The sequence below is a fragment of the Plutella xylostella genome, chromosome 15, assembly GCF_932276165.1.
Source record: "Plutella xylostella chromosome 15, ilPluXylo3.1, whole genome shotgun sequence".
Classification (NCBI taxonomy): Eukaryota; Metazoa; Arthropoda; class Insecta; order Lepidoptera; family Plutellidae; genus Plutella; species Plutella xylostella.
The window spans coordinates 7,294,516-7,312,802 of NC_063995.1; the positions used below are offsets into that span (position 1 = coordinate 7,294,516).

The following is an 18,287-nucleotide window of genomic DNA, read 5'->3' on the forward strand; positions in this document are numbered from 1 at the left end:
GCTAGTGTGTCGGCGCTTTAAGGGTGCTTGTACACGGTGCATATAGCTGGGGCAAGTATAGATTCGAGTTTTACAAGACGTGTTTTTTACGATGCATACTAGATGCATCATAACCCGCGCAAGTGCCTCGACATGCGCAAGCTGTCAAGAAGAAACCGTCATTGGTTTGGTACAAGCACCCTCATATTAAAAAGACAGGTGTTGCCAGGATTTTGCAAAAAACAAAAAAATAATCAATGTTTTTCCTTTTTTTTGTCTGTGGTACGAAGTACTGTGATTTTGGTGTTTGGATTTTGGGCGGATTAGAATTTCAAACAGAATTAGTTTTTTCATTTTGGACCGTTTTCTTACTGGAAAGCAACAAGAACAATATTTTCTACGATTATTGTTACTATTTGCTGCAGAAAGGTAATATCATTGTGTTTTTATTAGAAACTTTGTAAAATGTAACCCTAACAAATTCTAAGCACAAACTTTACTTTTGTAACTTTCCTCGTATTGGACATAAAAATATGTATCTAAATTGTTTACTGTTAATTTCAGCGCCCAAGAATGAACCAGTATCAGACAGAGAGGAGATTATGTTGGATGTATGGTTTGCTGTCTCTGCTACTGGCAGTATGTGTGATATGTATTGGGGTGCCATACAACCACTGGCGCGGCACTCTGGACGTGTGCCCCGGCAGCTGGCTGGAGAACACCAACTGCGGCTGCATCCTCTATGGAGTCAACTCCTTCCAGTACTTCAACGGAGGACACAATAGGATCTGTCTGTATGCAGTGTTCGCCCCCCTGCCGCTCATACTGTATGCCGTGGTCATGGCACTGTTCCACATGTATAGAGTGTGCATCAATAATGTTGGACAGTATGAAGATGAAAAGTCAACTGCTATGGAAGAAATGTAAGTTAAAAGTTTGTAATTTTTAATTAATAGATTTTTTTTTCGTAAGTGACATAATTACTGAAGTCCTTATGTACTCAATGCTTAGTGATATCATTTTCCTGCCTAAAAATGATTCATAAACAAGAGGCAACTACAGAAAGATTAAAGAAAGGGCAAAGCATGGTGATGTGTCACACTGCATAGTAGTTGCTGATCTTATCTTAACTTACTAACAGCATAGTTTATAAAGGCCTTTTAATTTTATAACATAAACAAGATTTATTTACTAATCCAGAAAGGCTTGTTAGTATTTAGTTAATCATGATTTTTAACAAACCTTTGTATTGAATTTCAGTGAAGGAGGGTCAATAGTAGTAACAACAAGGACAAGAGTGAGTGAGAGAAATGACGGGGTCATACATTGCTGGGTCCCGTCTACCGTTTTTGCTTGCATATTTGCCATCTACAACTTGGTTCATGCTTCCATAGTGACTGATGGATACCTGAAGACTTGTACTCAGTATAGAGGAGCTCTGGTCAAGGTAAGCATGCTTCATTATTTTACCATTTTCAGTTACACAGGGTATAGGTGTTGGCAGACAGTTTTAGGTGGAGATGATGACTTGCAGAAACTAAATGGGGAGACTTTTGCTGACCATTGCTACAGAGTATTTGCTAATGAAATTTAAGAAATCATTACAGTTGCACTATGAACGTATGTTCTCATTATAATAAAAAATAGTCACTCATGAAATATTTTCCATTCCCACAGGACTTCCGCGCATCTGGAGACCACGCCACCGCCATCCACTTCCGTCTGACGTGTCAGGCTATCTTCGACTTCATGGACTACATACAGAAGGACGCGCCGAACAGCCGCCGCGGGGACATCATCAACACGGGGGTGGCTCTGCAGCTGGCGCTCATCACCGCGTGGCTCGCCGTGGCTCTGTGGATCGCGGTTGCTGTCTACACCGCACTCAGGGCTTACAAGGAGCGAGCTGTCCTAACTTGTTGTGGTAACTAACAGTATTGACATGTTTAGTCCCAGTTTCACCATACTCTGTTAGATCATAATTAAACAAGGAATTAGTGGTCGACTTTTGACATGATATATAATTTATGACATTACAATGTACAGTGCCACAAACTTATCTGTTCCGGTGAGAGCGAACTAAATTGGTCCATATCTCATTAATTACTAATGAATTGTATATTGTAAAAGATTAGATGGGTTTATTAACACCGCAAGAGCTAATTAACAATACGAGCAAACTTAAAATTTTATAGAATTAAGAAATATTACACATTTATGTGAGCTGTCACCGGAACAGATAAGTTTGTGGCACTGTAACAGGCAGGGGCGTATTTACCCTAGGGCTAAAAGGGCTACAGCCCGGGGCGGCAGGCGGCGAAGGGCGGCCGGCTTGGGCTTTAGGTTGGAGGATTAAAAAAGTCATCATCATCATCATCATCTCAGCCATAGGACGTCCACTGCTGAACATAGGCCTCCCCCAATGATTTCCACCTTGTCCGATCGGAGGCGGCCCGCATCCAGTGCTTCCCCGCGGACTTCACTACAGAAAAGTACTACATTAAAAAAGTACAGAACAATATTTTAGGACATAAGCATAGAACGGCCTTGAGCGATCTTTCCACATGTTGATTTAATGTCTTAAGAAATTTGATTTAAACTATGAAAGCCGGCCTTTGTTACTTTCTGAACCGGTGGAATACTCTAATTTTTTTCCGCCTCGGTATTTTTTTAAGGAAAGCTAAAGAATAATTTTTTTGCTGCGCTCAGTCGTCTTGCACAAGTTTATTTCTAAACGTTCTAAAATGTAGGTACTCGTCTATCCAGACAGAAAAATGCAAATCCACCACAATGTTCTTATACATATGTAGGTCGGTAGGTACTTTACACTTCTTCTTTCGTAAACATGCGAATTTTTTAAATTGTCCAGACCAAAAAGAAGCAACTTTAATAACATTCTGGTTGGCCTGGAGTAAGTCACTGGGCACAGGGGACAGGAGAGTAAATGCTCCATAGTCTGGGGGGCGGTACCACAGTCGCATAGGTTGGTACCAACGGTATAGCCCCACTTGCAGAGATTGTCCTTGCAGCAGCCTACCTCTGCTCGCAACCGATTTAGAGTCTTCCAAATGCGCCAGGGGAGACTGTTACCGGGAGCAAGTTTTTCCTCAAGAGGTAGGAAAGGATCCTGGGTCTGCTTTTCCTCCCAGAGCCTTAGCCTTGCGTTTTGTGGGTTTTCATCCGTTAAGGACACCTCACTATTAAGAAATGCTTTGCGGCTCTTAAGGCGGGTAGGTGCGGCTGTATGGGTGAGTAAAGTGGATGTCTTGAGTCGCATTCTTGTTTGGCTTTCTCAACAGAACATGCCACTTTTCGCCGTATGCTAGGGGGGGGGGGGGCTATCCCAGCCAGAGACTTTGTAGAGCGGTGTCGGTTTGAGACATCCCGTTACTATACGAACTGTGTCGTTAAGAGCAAAATCTACTTCTCTAACATACGCGGACCTTGCCCATATGGGGCAGGCATATTCGGCAGCTGAGAAGTTGAGTGCTAGGCTACTTGTTCGTTGAACTTGCGGAGAGGCGCCCCAGCTGGTAGACGTAAGCCTTCGCAGAACGTTGTTTCGGGAGCTGACTTCCTTCTTGGTGTTTTGGCAGTGGGTTTTGTACTTGAGGGATCAGCTATGTAGGGTCACTCCGAGGTATTTTGGTGACGAGCAGTGCTGGATTTTTAAAGTATGAATGCCGGCTTTTGTTCTTTTCTGAACCGGTGGAATAGTCTATTTTTTTCCCCCTCAGTATTTTTTTGAAGAAAATCTAAAGAAATAAAAATGGCTCACTTAGTCGCCATGCACAAGATTATTTCTAAACGTTCTAAAATGTACTCGTCTATCCAGAAAAATATTTTTTACTTTGATAGATATCATTATCTATGCAAATCTATCACCACAATGTTCTTATACATAGGTAAGTCGGTAGGTAGTGTAGGTGCTCTACACTGACTGCTCTTTTTGTTTTCTTTAATTCCTTGATGGGGCGCAAAACTACAGGAGCCCAGGGCGCGCAATCTTTAAATACGCCCCTGGTAACAGGGGTGTTAATGATCTCACAGACTATGGTGAAACTAGGCCTTAGTGGATTATCTAACGAACAAATGTGCACAAATGTAGGTTTAGGAACAGTTGGAGTTGGTTTTTATTGAAGGTGCATTTGAGGATAATAGAAAGCGATGCTGTATTTTTACATAGTTCTTAGCAAGTACTTACCTATCACCACTATAAATATTGTATGTCAAACAATGCTGTTCTTCCAGAATGAGTCATTATCTACTAATAATATGTTTTGCAATACATTCAGTTACCTACCAGTCTATTGTCACAATTTTTTGTTACCTATAAAAGTTTTGACTCCATGATTGTTGGGTATTAACAAAGTAGTCTCTATACTCCACCAAAGTGTCGTTACATCCCCAATGCGAGAACCGTACTCACCTAGTTCTATGGTATTCACTGTACGTAAACGGAACATAATGCAATGTGCGTGAATGATATCGACAGATAGTTCATAGTTGCTCTGTTTAAAATCATTCCATTTGGCGAATAATCTAACCTTACTGCTACTTATTTTCTATGAAAGACACATTTAAGAACTATAATTTGAGCGTAAGTCACGAATTCATGTTTTTTTAAATCTTGTTACCATGATTGTGTTTTGATATATTTTCTTCGACTGAGTCTGATGTGCTGACTTTGGTGTAATCTAATCTTGTATACCTTTATAAGCATTTCTGAACAATTTAGTACAACGACATTTACATTATCAGCACTTAGTTACTAAACAGGAGTTAAAACTGTAAAGTAGGTTTAAATAAGTTAAGTTATTTTAAATTACTTTAGTTATGTTAAATCCACCGAAGAACTTTTAGCTCTAAGAATGAAAGTGCCTATACATAAGACTTGACGTTTGTGCCGTCCATAATAAAATTATTATATTTTTATATTTACCTACATAAGTACTTAAGACTATTTTAATTTTATATTTTCCGATATTTTATTTTTCGGATATGTTGTATTTCATCCATAATTTTCTAATTAAATAAATTTATTATTAACTTAATGAAAAGTTTTATTTAACCGCAGGTATATTTAATTTAAATAGGTTAGGTATATGACAAAAATCGTCTGAAAACCCTGTCATTAGTTTTCAATTTTTCATTACATATAGAAATTAAGGTAGGTAAATAAAAAAAGTTTTTTTATACGACATAAATTTATTTCATAACGACCATACAAAACAACAACATTAAACTATTTAATATCCATTGAACAATTATTACATTAGTACTAGGGCATGCAATACCGGAACAATTCTCAATACCGGTATTGAGTTCCGGTATTACAACTCAATACCGGGATCCCGGTATTAATACCGGTATTAGACTTCCTTCTAATAAATGGCATATTTTGTGTTTAAAGGTCGTATACATCAAAATAAAACAAGAAAATGCAATCATATTCTGTATTTTGTTGTAAATTTTTACGAGAATTAAGTATAAGAGTTTAAATTTTAGAATATTTTTTTTTTTACCTCCGGTGCCGGTTTACGCATGGTCAACAGTAGATTTCTAGCAGCCGAAAACTGTATTAAACGGTTGGGAACAAGTGCGCTTTCACAGTATATAGGAACACAAGGCTAACTAAATCTTAATCACTTTATTTATAGCCTAAAAAAGTCCGATTCCGGTATTACTTCAATACCGGTATTAACTTTCAATACCGGTATTGAAAAAAGCGGGAATTTTGTCCGGGATCCCGGTATTACGGATACCGGTATTGCGGTATTGCATGCCTTAATTAGTACATAATTATACGATCCGACGAATTATAAGAATTATAGTCGGGCCATGATTAAAAATATTGACATCTTCACTAAATGTGGAATGCAGTGGAAAAAGATCAATTTAAAATATAATTTATCACAACAAGTTGTATAAGTCCATAACATGTAGTATAGTTACATAGATAAATAATATTTTCAGTAGAAGGTACACAGTACACACGTATGGCTAGATAGGAATTGTTCACAGAGTTAACACGAAATAGCCCACAGTAAGGAACCGTCACGGGTATTTTGAGTATCGGGTATAAAAATGTTTCCACAATCTAAAAATAACTAATCACAGAAGGCGATAATAGAAGTGCACGTTCATTCAAACCAACTTGTTTTTTTAGTGAGCTGTCGAAATCTTCCTATTATTTTACTAACGATAACGGTCCGAAAACGAATTGTTGGTAACTAGCAGTAACTACGTACAGGAAACACAAAACTCAAGGCTGGTTGTCACGGAAAGTCCGGGCACTAAGTACGAAGGTAAAGATCGGATAGACGGGGAAGCATTCAGAAAATTCACGTTACAAAATGAAGTGAGACCCTAACAAGTTACAAGAGTCTGGCAGCAACGTGTGGAATGAATTAAATGGAACGGTTCCTAGGTCCTACATTTATATTCATAGACAATTAAAGCACTACATATTATCCAAAACGATTAATAGTAAAATACGTAACATTTACTTTTGCAATCTACAATTTATTTGCCCGAGCAGTTAAGATTTACATATATATCATATTATGAATACACACACATGTGCTAATTCATTGTATTGGCAACCGTCTCATCACAATAGTTTTACTAATTAGTAGGACTGTAGTAAGTACATAAATAACAAAGTGCTTCGTCACCACCATCAGCCCAAAAGTGCTTATTAAGTAGTAATTATATAGGTATATTCTTAAAATGCTCTGAACATGGCACAAACATAACGCGTGCATAAGTTTTATCAAAAAACTGTAAACAATCGTGTGTACAATACGACAAAAATATTTAAATCTCATAAGTGATATAAGGCATTACTCCTATTCAAATTTTTGTAATTTCAACTTCCAACGTGTATAAAATTTTATAAACATACCATATAGAATAATTTCTAAAATTAGTTGCAATTCGAGAAACAACTGTTTAGTCAAAATAATTATATGTGTGAGCAAGTCTTTTCATAAAATAATTGTTTAGTCATAACTTAAATCTAAATAATTGTTTTTTAGTAAGATCGACTAACCGAGGCACATAATCAATACAATTCGGAAAGGTAGACATCTTAACGAGTTAAAGTTATATGTACTTAAAATCTAACAACAATAATTATTTAATTACAAATATATTTCAATATCATCACATTAATACCTGTGTATCAGACTAGGATACACGTTTCTTATATGAACTAACATTGATCGAACTGAACACAATTAATGTAATAAAATCTGATTGGTACTAAAAAACATAGAGTGGTACCTTATCTTGGCGTTAAACTTTCATTATGATATTATTGGCAGAGCCAGAAAACAGCTGTTTCTAATGTCTAAATTGGTATTGACACATATTACACACATACACTGAAACAAGGCAAAATGAATTATATTCGCATAGTGGAAAGATATTTTACGTATAATGTAAAATAAATAATATACTATACATAAAACAACTCTTAAAAAATATCAAATATTATGCACAAGTGCATGTTAATTTCAATGAAAAAGATTCACCAATTTTGGCGAAGTAGTGTAAAGTGACAGAGTTCACCCGAGCAAACCGTGTGCCGATAAACAGTGCATTCTTTACAGAAAAAAATACATTACATATTGACACATTTCACATACATGATCTGTAACAAGTAAATGCTCAAGTGTATCAGCACCTTAAGCGGCCGCTACACGAATTCATTATCGGTACTCGTTTAATGCGCCTTGAACCAATTTATGGCGAATCGCGATACAATGACGTTCATCTACTTCTATAACGAACCCGTGTAGCGGCATCAGCCGGCTTACTCGTTGTTCTGACACTCAGCGTCCCAGTCCTTGGGCACGAGCTGGTCCACGCGCTGCAGGAACTGGGAGTAGGGGCACGGCTCCTCGCAGAACGGCAGCCGCAGCTCCGTGGGCACCTCCGTCTTCGTGTTGTTGCGGTAGAACGCCTGAGGGAGAGATTAGAGAAATTTATGGATATTGATTTACCTATTGTAATCTACTATCAAGAATCGGCCGGTAAGCTTGGAACGTCAAAAAGACAGACGCTCGCACGAGATATTCAAATTAGGCGATCATGGATTTCCATGTTAAAATTCTACTCCATATAATTTAACTTCGGTTTATTAAACTCCATAACTACCTTAACATAGAAGAGATCGGCGGGCAGATCATGATGCAGCTCGAGCAGCAGCGAGGAGGCGTACTCCGGCTGCAGCTGCTGCGTGAAGCCGAGCGCGCGCCACAGCGACACCACGGTCACGTCGTGGCCGGAGTAGACCGCCAGCAGCGGGGCCTCCGCGCCCGACACCGCCGCCTCGAGGTGCGCGCGCATGTCGGCTAGTAGCGGACCTGCAGACAGTAAAGGGATATTTGATAAGCTTCAAATCAAAAGGTATTTATTGCCAAACAACAACACAGAAATACAGGCATATATTAAAGTAACTTATCTGATGGTATTCTGTGCACTTGTATGGCAAAAGCAGCAGTCAAAGTTGCGTGTTGTGTATCTACAACATCTTGTTCTTAGGATGTCGGAGATAAACATTGGAGTAGGACTACTACTACTACTACCATAGAATAATGAGTACTAGTACCAGGCCTGTGTCACTCCGCGCGTGGGCGGCGCAGGCGCCAGCCTGGCGCCTGCCCCATCGAGGGGGCGAATCTAGTCGGCTGCCGCAAGCTGAAGACGATACACGCGCGCGCTATTTGTTCCTATTTCGTACTAGTTTATTTTATTTATTTATAAATGTCGTATTTAGGTATTTATTAAAATTTATGAATAGAAAAATGGACATAAAAGAAAAAAAACAGCAAAATACTGTGCCGTATTTAATTGCTTAAATACGGATCGTGATCCAATTTTTTTTTAGATTACCAAAAGATGCTGACAGGTAAAACTAATCTAAGTATTTTATTGATTTCTTCTACGTTCCTTATTTGAAATGAAATTAATCCGAACTACAAACCCTTTTTTTCTCCATGTTGAACAAAGTCTATTCCAATTGTTTTCGTTAAAGTATTAAATTTACAGACACAACTACCTTCAAAATGTATTAATGAATCGATTATAAAATGTGCGCTGAGTGGGATTAGTGCTTAACGAAACTAACACGTTCTGTATCATAACATAAAATATATGCATAATATAAATAATAACGAAAAAAAAACATGTTTTCACAAAATTAAATGTTTTAGGTACTTAGATTCATACATATTTTATGTACTTCAAAATATCTTAACTATGAAATTGTTATTGTTTTTACTGGTTATTTTCAATAGAAAAAAAGTTTGGAATAGCTTTGTATTCTAAATTCAAATTAATTTTGTTTTAAAACATGACATTCTTTTTACAAAGTCAGTCCGTTGCTTAGTAAACGTTGTAGTCTGTGGTGCTGAGGCAACCCTAAGGTGGCTTCTTTTTCAATGCGTATAACCACGTATAACTTATTATGCACCGTAGTCCAGTGAAATAAGGCGCATATTCCCTCAAAAATTAATTGGTAGGTAAGTAAATAAAAACGTGTGCGGCTGGAACGCGATCTAAATTAGATCTTATTGCTTATGGGATGGAGTCATATTTCTTTGCAAGCCATTGCGAAGATGGACTTCTGTACCTGGTACTACACTCGCGAGCAACCAAATCGACTCAAGCCTTCACGGCGCACATATACATTGATTTTCCTAAAACGATAAATGGTAAATATAAAAGTGATATGTCATTCGAAAGCTGAAGAATTAGGCTTTCAATTAAGATCAATACCATAAAAAAAAACTAAGCGCAGATTTAATGACGCATTTTAATTGCCCGTCAGTGTTAATTACCTCATTAGGAATCCACGCCTTGCGCTACCTGATCCCGCTATAAAACCTTTCCACATCCGGTGTACCTTATCAGTCGCTTGTTGCAAGTTGACCGGTACACATCTCGTTGCATTGTATTCCTTGTTTTCGCAAACCCATGGATACCACACCAGAAGAAGCTGCTCAAGTTGTTGCCTTGCTGCAACAAGGGTTAAGTCAGCGAGCAGTCGCTGCCCAGCTCCACTTGAGCCAGTCTGCTGTATCCCGAGTATACAGACGGTTCCAAGAGACTGGTGCCTTCAATCGAAGACCAAGAACGGGCCGCCACCGCTGCACTTCAGAGAGAGACGACCGCTTCATTGTCTCAACCTCGCTGCGCAATCGACACCTTACGGGCGTTGATGTGCAGCAAGAACTGAGACGTGTACGACAAGTGGCTGTCAGCGAGTGGACAGTGAGAAGACGCTTGAAGGAAGCCAACTTGACACCAAAAAGACCTGCATCAGGCCCCAAATTGACTGCAGGCCACCGACAAGCGCGTCTTCAGTTTGCTCGAGAGCATCTCGATTGGAGCATTGCGCAATGGCGGTCGGTCCTGTTTACTGATGAGTGCAGAGTGTGTCTGCATGGCAGTGACAGGAGAGGCCGGGTCTACCGGCGTCCGGGGGAACGATTTGCCCAATGTTGTTTCGCTGAAACAGTAGCATATGGCGGCGGTTCCTGCATGATGTGGGCTGGTATTTCTCTAGAGGGAAAAACCGCACTTGTTTTCGTGCCTGGAGGCGGCCGAGGAGGCGGGTTAACAGCTGATCGGTACATCACCGACATTCTACTCGGTCATGTTGTGCCCTATGCAGAATTTGTCGGTGAAGACTTCGTGCTAATGCACGACAATGCCCGCTGCCACACGGCACGAGTCAGTCGGCAGTTTCTGAGAGAGAAGGAATTGCGCACGATGGACTGGCCTGCGCTCAGTCCTGACCTGAATCCCATCGAACACTTATGGGACGAGCTCAAAAGAAGAGTTCGGGCCAGGAATCCAGTCCCTGCAAGCGTGGACGAGCTGAAGACAGCTTTATTAGAGGAGTGGGACGGCATTCCTCAGGAAACTGTCAAAAAGTTGATAAGGTCTATGAGAAACAGGCTGCAGGCTGTAATTAGGGCAAGAGGGGGCAATACAAAGTATTGATTTAAATAAATAAATTTTTATCTTAACATTTTTTGTTTAATTTGTATAATACGATACCCATACCCTTTTTTCCTAAATTCCCGTTTTTCCTACAATTGCGTTCAGACATCATTTATTTCAAAAATGATGAATGGATTTCAATAATAATGATATCAAATTAAAGCTGACATCTTAAGCTTTTAAATGACATATCATTTTTATTATTTCTATTCATAATTTTACTTGTATTAATGTATGTTTGCGCCGTCAAGGCTTGAGTCGATTTGGTTGCTCGCGAGTGTAGTTATTATTCTGTGCTAGTACTCCTTATTCTATGCTACTAGGGGAGCGGGGGGCTAGTTGTAACAGGGGTAAGTAGTAACAAGCATTTTTTACCTACATAATAGAAGAATATTAATTTAATTTTCAATCCAATGTACTACTTAATACGCAATGTATCATTTAAGCGTGGTAAGCATCCCGCCGGACGGCGCAGGAAGCGGTGCTGTGCAGGCGCTCCGAAAAAGCCAGGTTTCGGACTTTTTTTTGTTTATACGAAATTGACTAGCATAAAATTCATATTGTTTAGCAGTTTTTGTTTAACAAAAATACATTTAGAATTTGTTTAGTTTCATTATAATTAATTTTAATTTTACAACAATTAAGCGGTTTATTTTTTAAAAATGTTATTTTAAAAACCTGTCCTATGGGGTATGTTGTAACAGTTTTATTGTAACATGTTATAACTTACCCCCTTATGTATTTATTAGTTATGAAATTTCGCGTCCATACTTAAATTTGTTCTTTTAGTATTTTGAATACTTCTTCGTTTAATTTCCTTAATTTTTATTTTAGAATGATACACTACTAAAGAAAATCTACACGTGCTACCCAAAGTCAAGATGTTTACGAATTGGCCTCTGCTGAAGTCTTAGAAAATAAAATCAGTGTACGAAAAGCCGCAAAAACTTTTAATTTATGTCACGCATTTTTATATAGATATGTGAAAAAGAAGAAAAGTAACAATTCTTTATCAGTCGGCTATATCAAACCCAGATTGGTTTTTCAAGAGGAAGAAATAGCTAAAATATCTTAATACTTGCTTACTTGCTTTAACATTTACTTTGGATTGCTTGATTACTTGAACATTTAAAACCTGTTAAGTGTCTGAAGTATTTTTATGTCAAATAAATCTTTAAAAAATGTAAAACTGGTATTCTATTCCTAATGTTACAATTTGCCCCCAGCTCGTTACAACTAGCCCCAATCACGGGGCAAGTTGTAACACCCGCCACTTTTTTTTCAAAAGCGTTTTTACAAAAAGCCTTGACAGTTTTGATTATAATTTTCATTGAAATTGATAGATGGATAGTTGTTAATTGGAATTGTATTGCTAGATTTCCTGAATACTAAACAAGTAAGTTTTCATAGCCAAGAAACCAAAAAATGTTACAACTAGCCCCCCGCTCCCCTACTTCACTTTGTCATGACTGTGGTGAAATGATCGTAGCCAGTCATCTATATTTTTTTAACATAAATAGCTATAGGAAACCTTATGTTGCTTGCACTATAAGGCGGTTTTTGTACTTAAGGGTTTAGGGTCCAAGGGCCACCATTAAAACAGAAAAATCTCCAAATAGATTCCTTTTTACTTTATGTTCTGGTACTTCATAAGTCAATGTGAAACTTGTGAACATACAATTACAATTAGTGTGTAATAAATGTAAAAATGGAAATAGCTACCTGTGTGTAATCTCTGCAGACTCTCATTGTAGGACAGTAAGGAAAGGCTCAAAGTGAAAGGGTATCTCATTTTGTGCGGAAACACATTCTTAGTCCACTCCGGTATCTTCAGGCCAGCCTCCTGCTGCGTACTCAGAGTACTGAACAAGAAGTCCACGTCTAATATGCTTCTCATAGTCTGATTAGTGTTTTTGCTTAGAACATCAAAAAGTTCTGTGAATTTAGGATCGGCATTTTTTTCGGCTAGTATCTCATCGTACATTGCCTTCCAGTGTTTGCATGGTTTCGTAGCTGCTACTATCTGCAATTTAAATAAAAAAGATATCAAGTTTAAAATTATTATCACAACCCCTTATGGTGAAGGAAAACATCACAATACATCTCCTTTAATGTGAGTAAAAATATGTGAAGCAGGCTTTGTTATAGTTTTAGTATTGTCATTATTATCACCACTTACATTATCAAGTTCCCGAGGCAGGGAGTGCACAGGGATGGGCTGCCAGGCAAGCTCTGGGTGCCACGTCTGCGCCTCCGTGGGCGGGTACAGTCCGGCCAGGAATGTGTACGCACTCATCAGGCAACGGGACTTGTCACTGCTACGCACAAAGATGTCCTTATCATGGTAGTCGTCCGGGATGAAGTTGGCATAGTAACTCCTGTATTTCCTCCCTAGTTCATACAGCTGAAGTTTTCCTTGCTGAAAAGTTTGGTTTCTATTAGCATGTGTGGTGTAAGCATAAGGTCAAAAATACATTTACAACAGCTACAATTTGTTTTGTAAAATTATTTACTTAGCTGAATAAATATAATAATTCATTTGAGTTTTACATTTAATAACACCACTTTTTCTGCTTATAACATAATATGGTACCAGACTGAGTACACTTGGTTATATAACTAAACTGTGTAGATACCTAATACTGATGCCCATGTGGTACAATATTGAGTTTAATAAATAAAACTTACTTTAGTCAATCCTCCCAGCCCCTCTGGCCACTGGTAGTTCTTGAATGGATCACTCTTGTATGAGCTAATTGGGGTTCTAGCACCATGGCGGAATAGCTGCAAAATGAATTTAAAGATTTTATTGATATTCATGTATCAAATAGTATGACAAACATAATGAATGAATGTATAGTTTAACTATAAACTAAGGTTAAGTAATTATGCAATGATGCCTATCTAGAACCAAAGAAATTCCTAACACCTTACTTGTCAAACAATCTCCTATTGTTGTATAGGTACTATCTAATCAAGCAAACAAACTGCTTCTTAATAAAATCATGCATATTGTGCACTCAAAGTGCTAGATAGAACTGACTTCCAATTCATATTTTCCAACCATTGTGCTAATATTCTAAGCTGCCAAAAAGAAATAGTATCACAAACTCACAACAAGGACCATGCGCAGAGTTTTCGACTCATACGGGAGCGTTTCACTCAGCACGCAGTAGCCCAGCAGACAGCTGAGCACCGCCAGCCCCAGCACCACCACCGCTGCGGACGTGGACCGCTTGGGGATGCGCTGGCACCCCGTGCGCGGCCCCTTCGCGGACGACGGCCGCCGCCAGGTGTACTCGTCATTGTCGAACTCCATCATCGTCTATTGTTCTATGAGGAACACATTGTTTACGCCGCACGAATTGTGTTCAAGATTGTGTTTACAGGAATAAGGCTTATGAATTGGGTTGGCCACTTGCTTGGCCAATAATATACACTTGTAAATATTGTGTATTTTAATACAATTTTGAGCTTAGACTTTAGAGAAAACAATAAAATCAACACAGATTTTTTATGAAAAACACTGACACAAGTGGCAATTTTGACAGGTCATGTCAGTTGCTAGGGATGGGGGCGCACTGTAACGATATTGCTAACGTTGCTATTAGGTGTCGAAAGGATTTAAAACATATTATGGTTATAATCTAATCTCCTGAAATAGGTAATTTAAATGTAAATAGGTAATATAATTAGAGTTATAAGGCAGAGAAATCTGACCCCTCCCAGAAGCATTGTTACTATGAGAGGGCGGTCGTTTCTCTACACGCGTACCATATTCAACTCGTACCATAGAGATTGCTTTAAGCAATAAGGCCGCCTTTTTTGTACTATTTTATATACCTATAAGTTGTGAATTGTAATGTTGTCTTTAATCGTGCAAAATAAAGAGTATTCTATTCTATTCTATTCATTAAAAGGTAGGTAGGTAGGTATAGGTTTATAAATGTATTTTTTCAAACGTTACTTGGCTATCACGTAAAATAAAAATAGGCAGTTATTTTTTTAACCCACATATTTTATTTAAAAAATATATAACTAGTTAATGTATGCATTTATTTTAAATAAATTAAAGTTATTTTTTGTTCACAACACCATTATACTATGTAAAGTGAAAATATGAATTTAAATTAAGTTAACTGATTATAATAATAATAAATAAAATATTAAAAATGAAGTAATAAAAAAGTCTTTTGCGTCTCTATACCTATGCTCATTGGTGTGCTTTAAATGGATTGTAGTCTCCCAGTCCCACCAATTCAGCTGATATATCCCACAGTTTCTTAGCATCATCGTCTTTTAATGCACTTCGTGCAGGAGTCGTTACAGCGCAGTCACTGTAAATAAATATTATCATAATAGATAACTGGACAGAAAAGAATATCGTTTGTACCTACTATACATATAATGGTACGGCGTAAGTCTAAATTTAATTATTATTGTCTAATGTGGTATTACCGGAGTTGCATTTGTGTTGTTGAATTAGATAAACAGCGATTTTGTTAACAATCTTTAAGACAATGCTTTAACATAAAATATAAAAACAATAGTTAATAGGTACCTGTAATATAATCCGGTTTCCTCAGCACATTTCTCATCTACTGAGCAGTAGATGGTAGTCTGCGCACCAAGTTCCGGGTTTTTCATAAAAGGTGAAAGTACAAAGCCTATTATTGGGCGAGCACCTGGAAACAGAGTGTCATTTAAATGACGACCCAATTCAGTCTTGATTACGCCGGGGTGTAAGCTGTATGTATTGACTCCTTCGATGTTATGTTCCTGGAAATTTAAAACAAGAAAATTATTAGTTATTATTTATCGACCTATTCCTACAAAATACCATGTTTCTAAGTACATTTATAATTTTCTTGCATGACCCCTGCATGTAAGTGGCAGTTGTTGTGAGTAGTTAGACAAGCAATGAAATTACCTTGAGTTTCTTCGCAAGTTCCCTGGAGAACAATACGTTAGCAAGCTTGCTTTGTGAATATGCTTCAGCAGCGTTGTATCGTCGTTTCTTGTAGTTTAGGTCGTCGAAGTTAATACCGTATCCTGAAATAAGTTGATTAATTAGCAACAAGTTGGGTAGGTACTTGAGTCATGGCTACGAGTACAATCCTGTTTTTGTAACGAAGGATGACGTAATTAGGTACAGTATTCTTGCGCAAAACCCATAGGACACTATTGCAAAGGATTACTTACTGGTATGAGCTTTTGAAGATACAGTAACTATGCGAGCTGGAGTGCTTTTTATGATTTTTGGCAGCAAAAGTAATGTGAACAAAAAATGAGCCAAATGGTTTGTTCCGAACTGAATTTCAAACCCATCTTCCGTCTCTCCTTTTGGACACATCATTATTCCAGCATTATTTACTAGAATATTTATTTGTGGTTCTGAGTCCACAATATGCTGTGCGCATTGCCTGACGGACTTCAAGGATGTAAGGTCCAATTTAACCAGGACTAGTTCACCAACATCTGGTAAATCTTTGCACGCATCTACAATATTTGACTTTGCTTCCTCTGCCTTTTCCATACTTCGACAGGCCATTATAACTCTTGCACCTATGAAAAGAAAAAAAACTGTTACAATAAATGCATAAATGTTACTTAACTGTTTTTTTTTGTACTTAAACAACTGTGAAAAGTTGATAGAGGCGAGCTTCGAGATAATTTTATTCTATAATGATTGTTGAGTTCAGACGTGAGTCAATTACGAACGTTACAAGTGCATTCATGCAATTTTAATGTACCTTAAGTGTACAGTATATGTAGACACCTGTTGCTATTTCAAGGCCTTCTTATTATGCTTGATGTTAAACAACTAGGCATGCGTTCTTAGTTTTGTTACCTATAACTCCCGCTATTAGTAGTTATTTAACATAGTAAGTACTAATATAAGCAACCACAGTAAATAACTTATAAGTAGGTATGATGACTAATAATTAGTCAATCAAAACTTGTCAAAATAAATAAAACTATCAAAAATATATTTTTACCCTTACCAACCTCTTTTATAAAAATCCAGAACAGTCTCTTTTCCAATCCCGGTATTGCATCCAGTTATCAGAGCCGTTTTACCAATAAGTTTGGCCGTACTCAGACAGCGGCCGCTAAATAATGGCATGGTGTCTGTTTTGTAGTTACACCGAGTCACGAGTGCAGACTGAAAAATAAATAATTAATCAACATCAACTCATAGTTTTCAAGATAGCAAGCAATGTGATATTTTTACTGGTTTACTTATCTGGTTATAATGCCATGATTTTATGTTAAACTTAGATGTGCTAAATAGATAGGCAGAATGTCACCACAGAGACCCTGCTCAATAGCTATTTTATTTATTTACAAAACCAATATTATCCCTTTTTTAAATCAAAAGTTATGAAATTTATTTTAAAATATTTTTTTACTTTTACTGTAAGTATAATTAATTATGCTCTTGTACCTCTTCGAATAGTAGCTACTTATATAGCTTATTTAAAAGTACTTGCCTACAGTAGTTATTATGTAAATATACTAATAGTTAGGTAATTATATAGAAAAATTCACTTACTTCAATCAAAAGTAAAACGTGCTCTGTAAACCGGTGAATTACCAACGTTAATATTTTGTAAATATAATATTTTTCTGCGTACTTGAACGACTTGACACTAGCGCTACGGACTAGCACTGAATTGAATACGTCAACACGAGATACGTTTACGGTACAATTTGAGATAACTGTCTCGTTAGTGCGGTGTGCAACCTATCACACCTATGCGTTTCACACAAGAGCTAATATTGTATGACTCGGATACCTACCTGTCTCTTTTTCTCTCTTTTCCACTCACGCAAGGGCAATGACATGCTAGTGATGGATATAGCAACGAATATTTTATTATAGGATTTATGTAACTGTTTCGTTACAACATCGTTATTCAGCAATATGTTTGATCTTATAAGTTTTGCAGGTCAGAGTCTCTAAACACGAAACTAAACTAACGATCAGAATCTGGCATACCGGCATACCGCATATCCGAGTCCAAGGAACATGACAAGTCCGGTACCGAGTCTTCTCGTAGACGGATTACCTACCTTTTTCAAAACAATAGAGTTGATGAGCGACAGATCTCTAGGGCGACAGCATTGATCATGAGGAGTCCATGTTGTTCGAGAGCGATAGCCGCCCGTGGATGATTAACTATGAGCTGTTGATGATAACGATGATGATGACGAACAACCGCTCTTGACCGTGGAAAGTGGAGCTTATTAACAAACACTGTAGAATGGCACGCCTACTACTGATCTGT

At 37.8% G+C, this 18,287-nt stretch overlaps 3 protein-coding genes across 3 annotated transcripts; 1 reads left to right on the top strand and 2 right to left on the bottom strand.

Annotated features, from left to right (window-relative positions):
* The first annotated feature begins 255 nt into the window (after window positions 1-255).
* LOC119691293 lies at window positions 256-5,017 on the top strand. Its single transcript, XM_048625766.1, has 5 exons — window positions 256-408; window positions 544-902; window positions 1,240-1,426; window positions 1,657-2,019; window positions 4,003-5,017. The coding sequence occupies exons 2-4, from the start codon at window positions 553-555 to the stop codon at window positions 1,909-1,911; spliced, it is 792 nt and encodes a 263-aa protein (XP_048481723.1). The 5' UTR covers window positions 256-408; window positions 544-552; the 3' UTR covers window positions 1,912-2,019; window positions 4,003-5,017.
* Window positions 5,018-6,151: 1,134 nt separating this feature from the next.
* Window positions 6,152-14,548, bottom strand: LOC119691292 (lysosomal acid phosphatase). The gene is made up of 6 exons (XM_038108512.2): window positions 14,111-14,548; window positions 13,684-13,779; window positions 13,175-13,414; window positions 12,718-13,018; window positions 8,143-8,351; window positions 6,152-7,948 (listed from the first exon to the last, which is right to left on the bottom strand). Exons 1-6 carry the CDS (start codon window positions 14,315-14,317, stop codon window positions 7,799-7,801), a joined length of 1,203 nt encoding a protein of 400 aa, XP_037964440.2. The 5' UTR covers window positions 14,318-14,548; the 3' UTR covers window positions 6,152-7,798.
* A 444-nt stretch (window positions 14,549-14,992) lies between these two features.
* LOC119691294 (retinol dehydrogenase 13) lies at window positions 14,993-17,693 on the bottom strand. The gene is made up of 6 exons (XM_038108515.2): window positions 17,552-17,693; window positions 17,005-17,161; window positions 16,198-16,560; window positions 15,926-16,047; window positions 15,557-15,774; window positions 14,993-15,332 (listed from the first exon to the last, which is right to left on the bottom strand). The coding sequence occupies exons 2-6, from the start codon at window positions 17,120-17,122 to the stop codon at window positions 15,209-15,211; spliced, it is 945 nt and encodes a 314-aa protein (XP_037964443.2). The 5' UTR covers window positions 17,123-17,161; window positions 17,552-17,693; the 3' UTR covers window positions 14,993-15,208.
* Window positions 17,694-18,287: the final 594 nt, after the last annotated feature.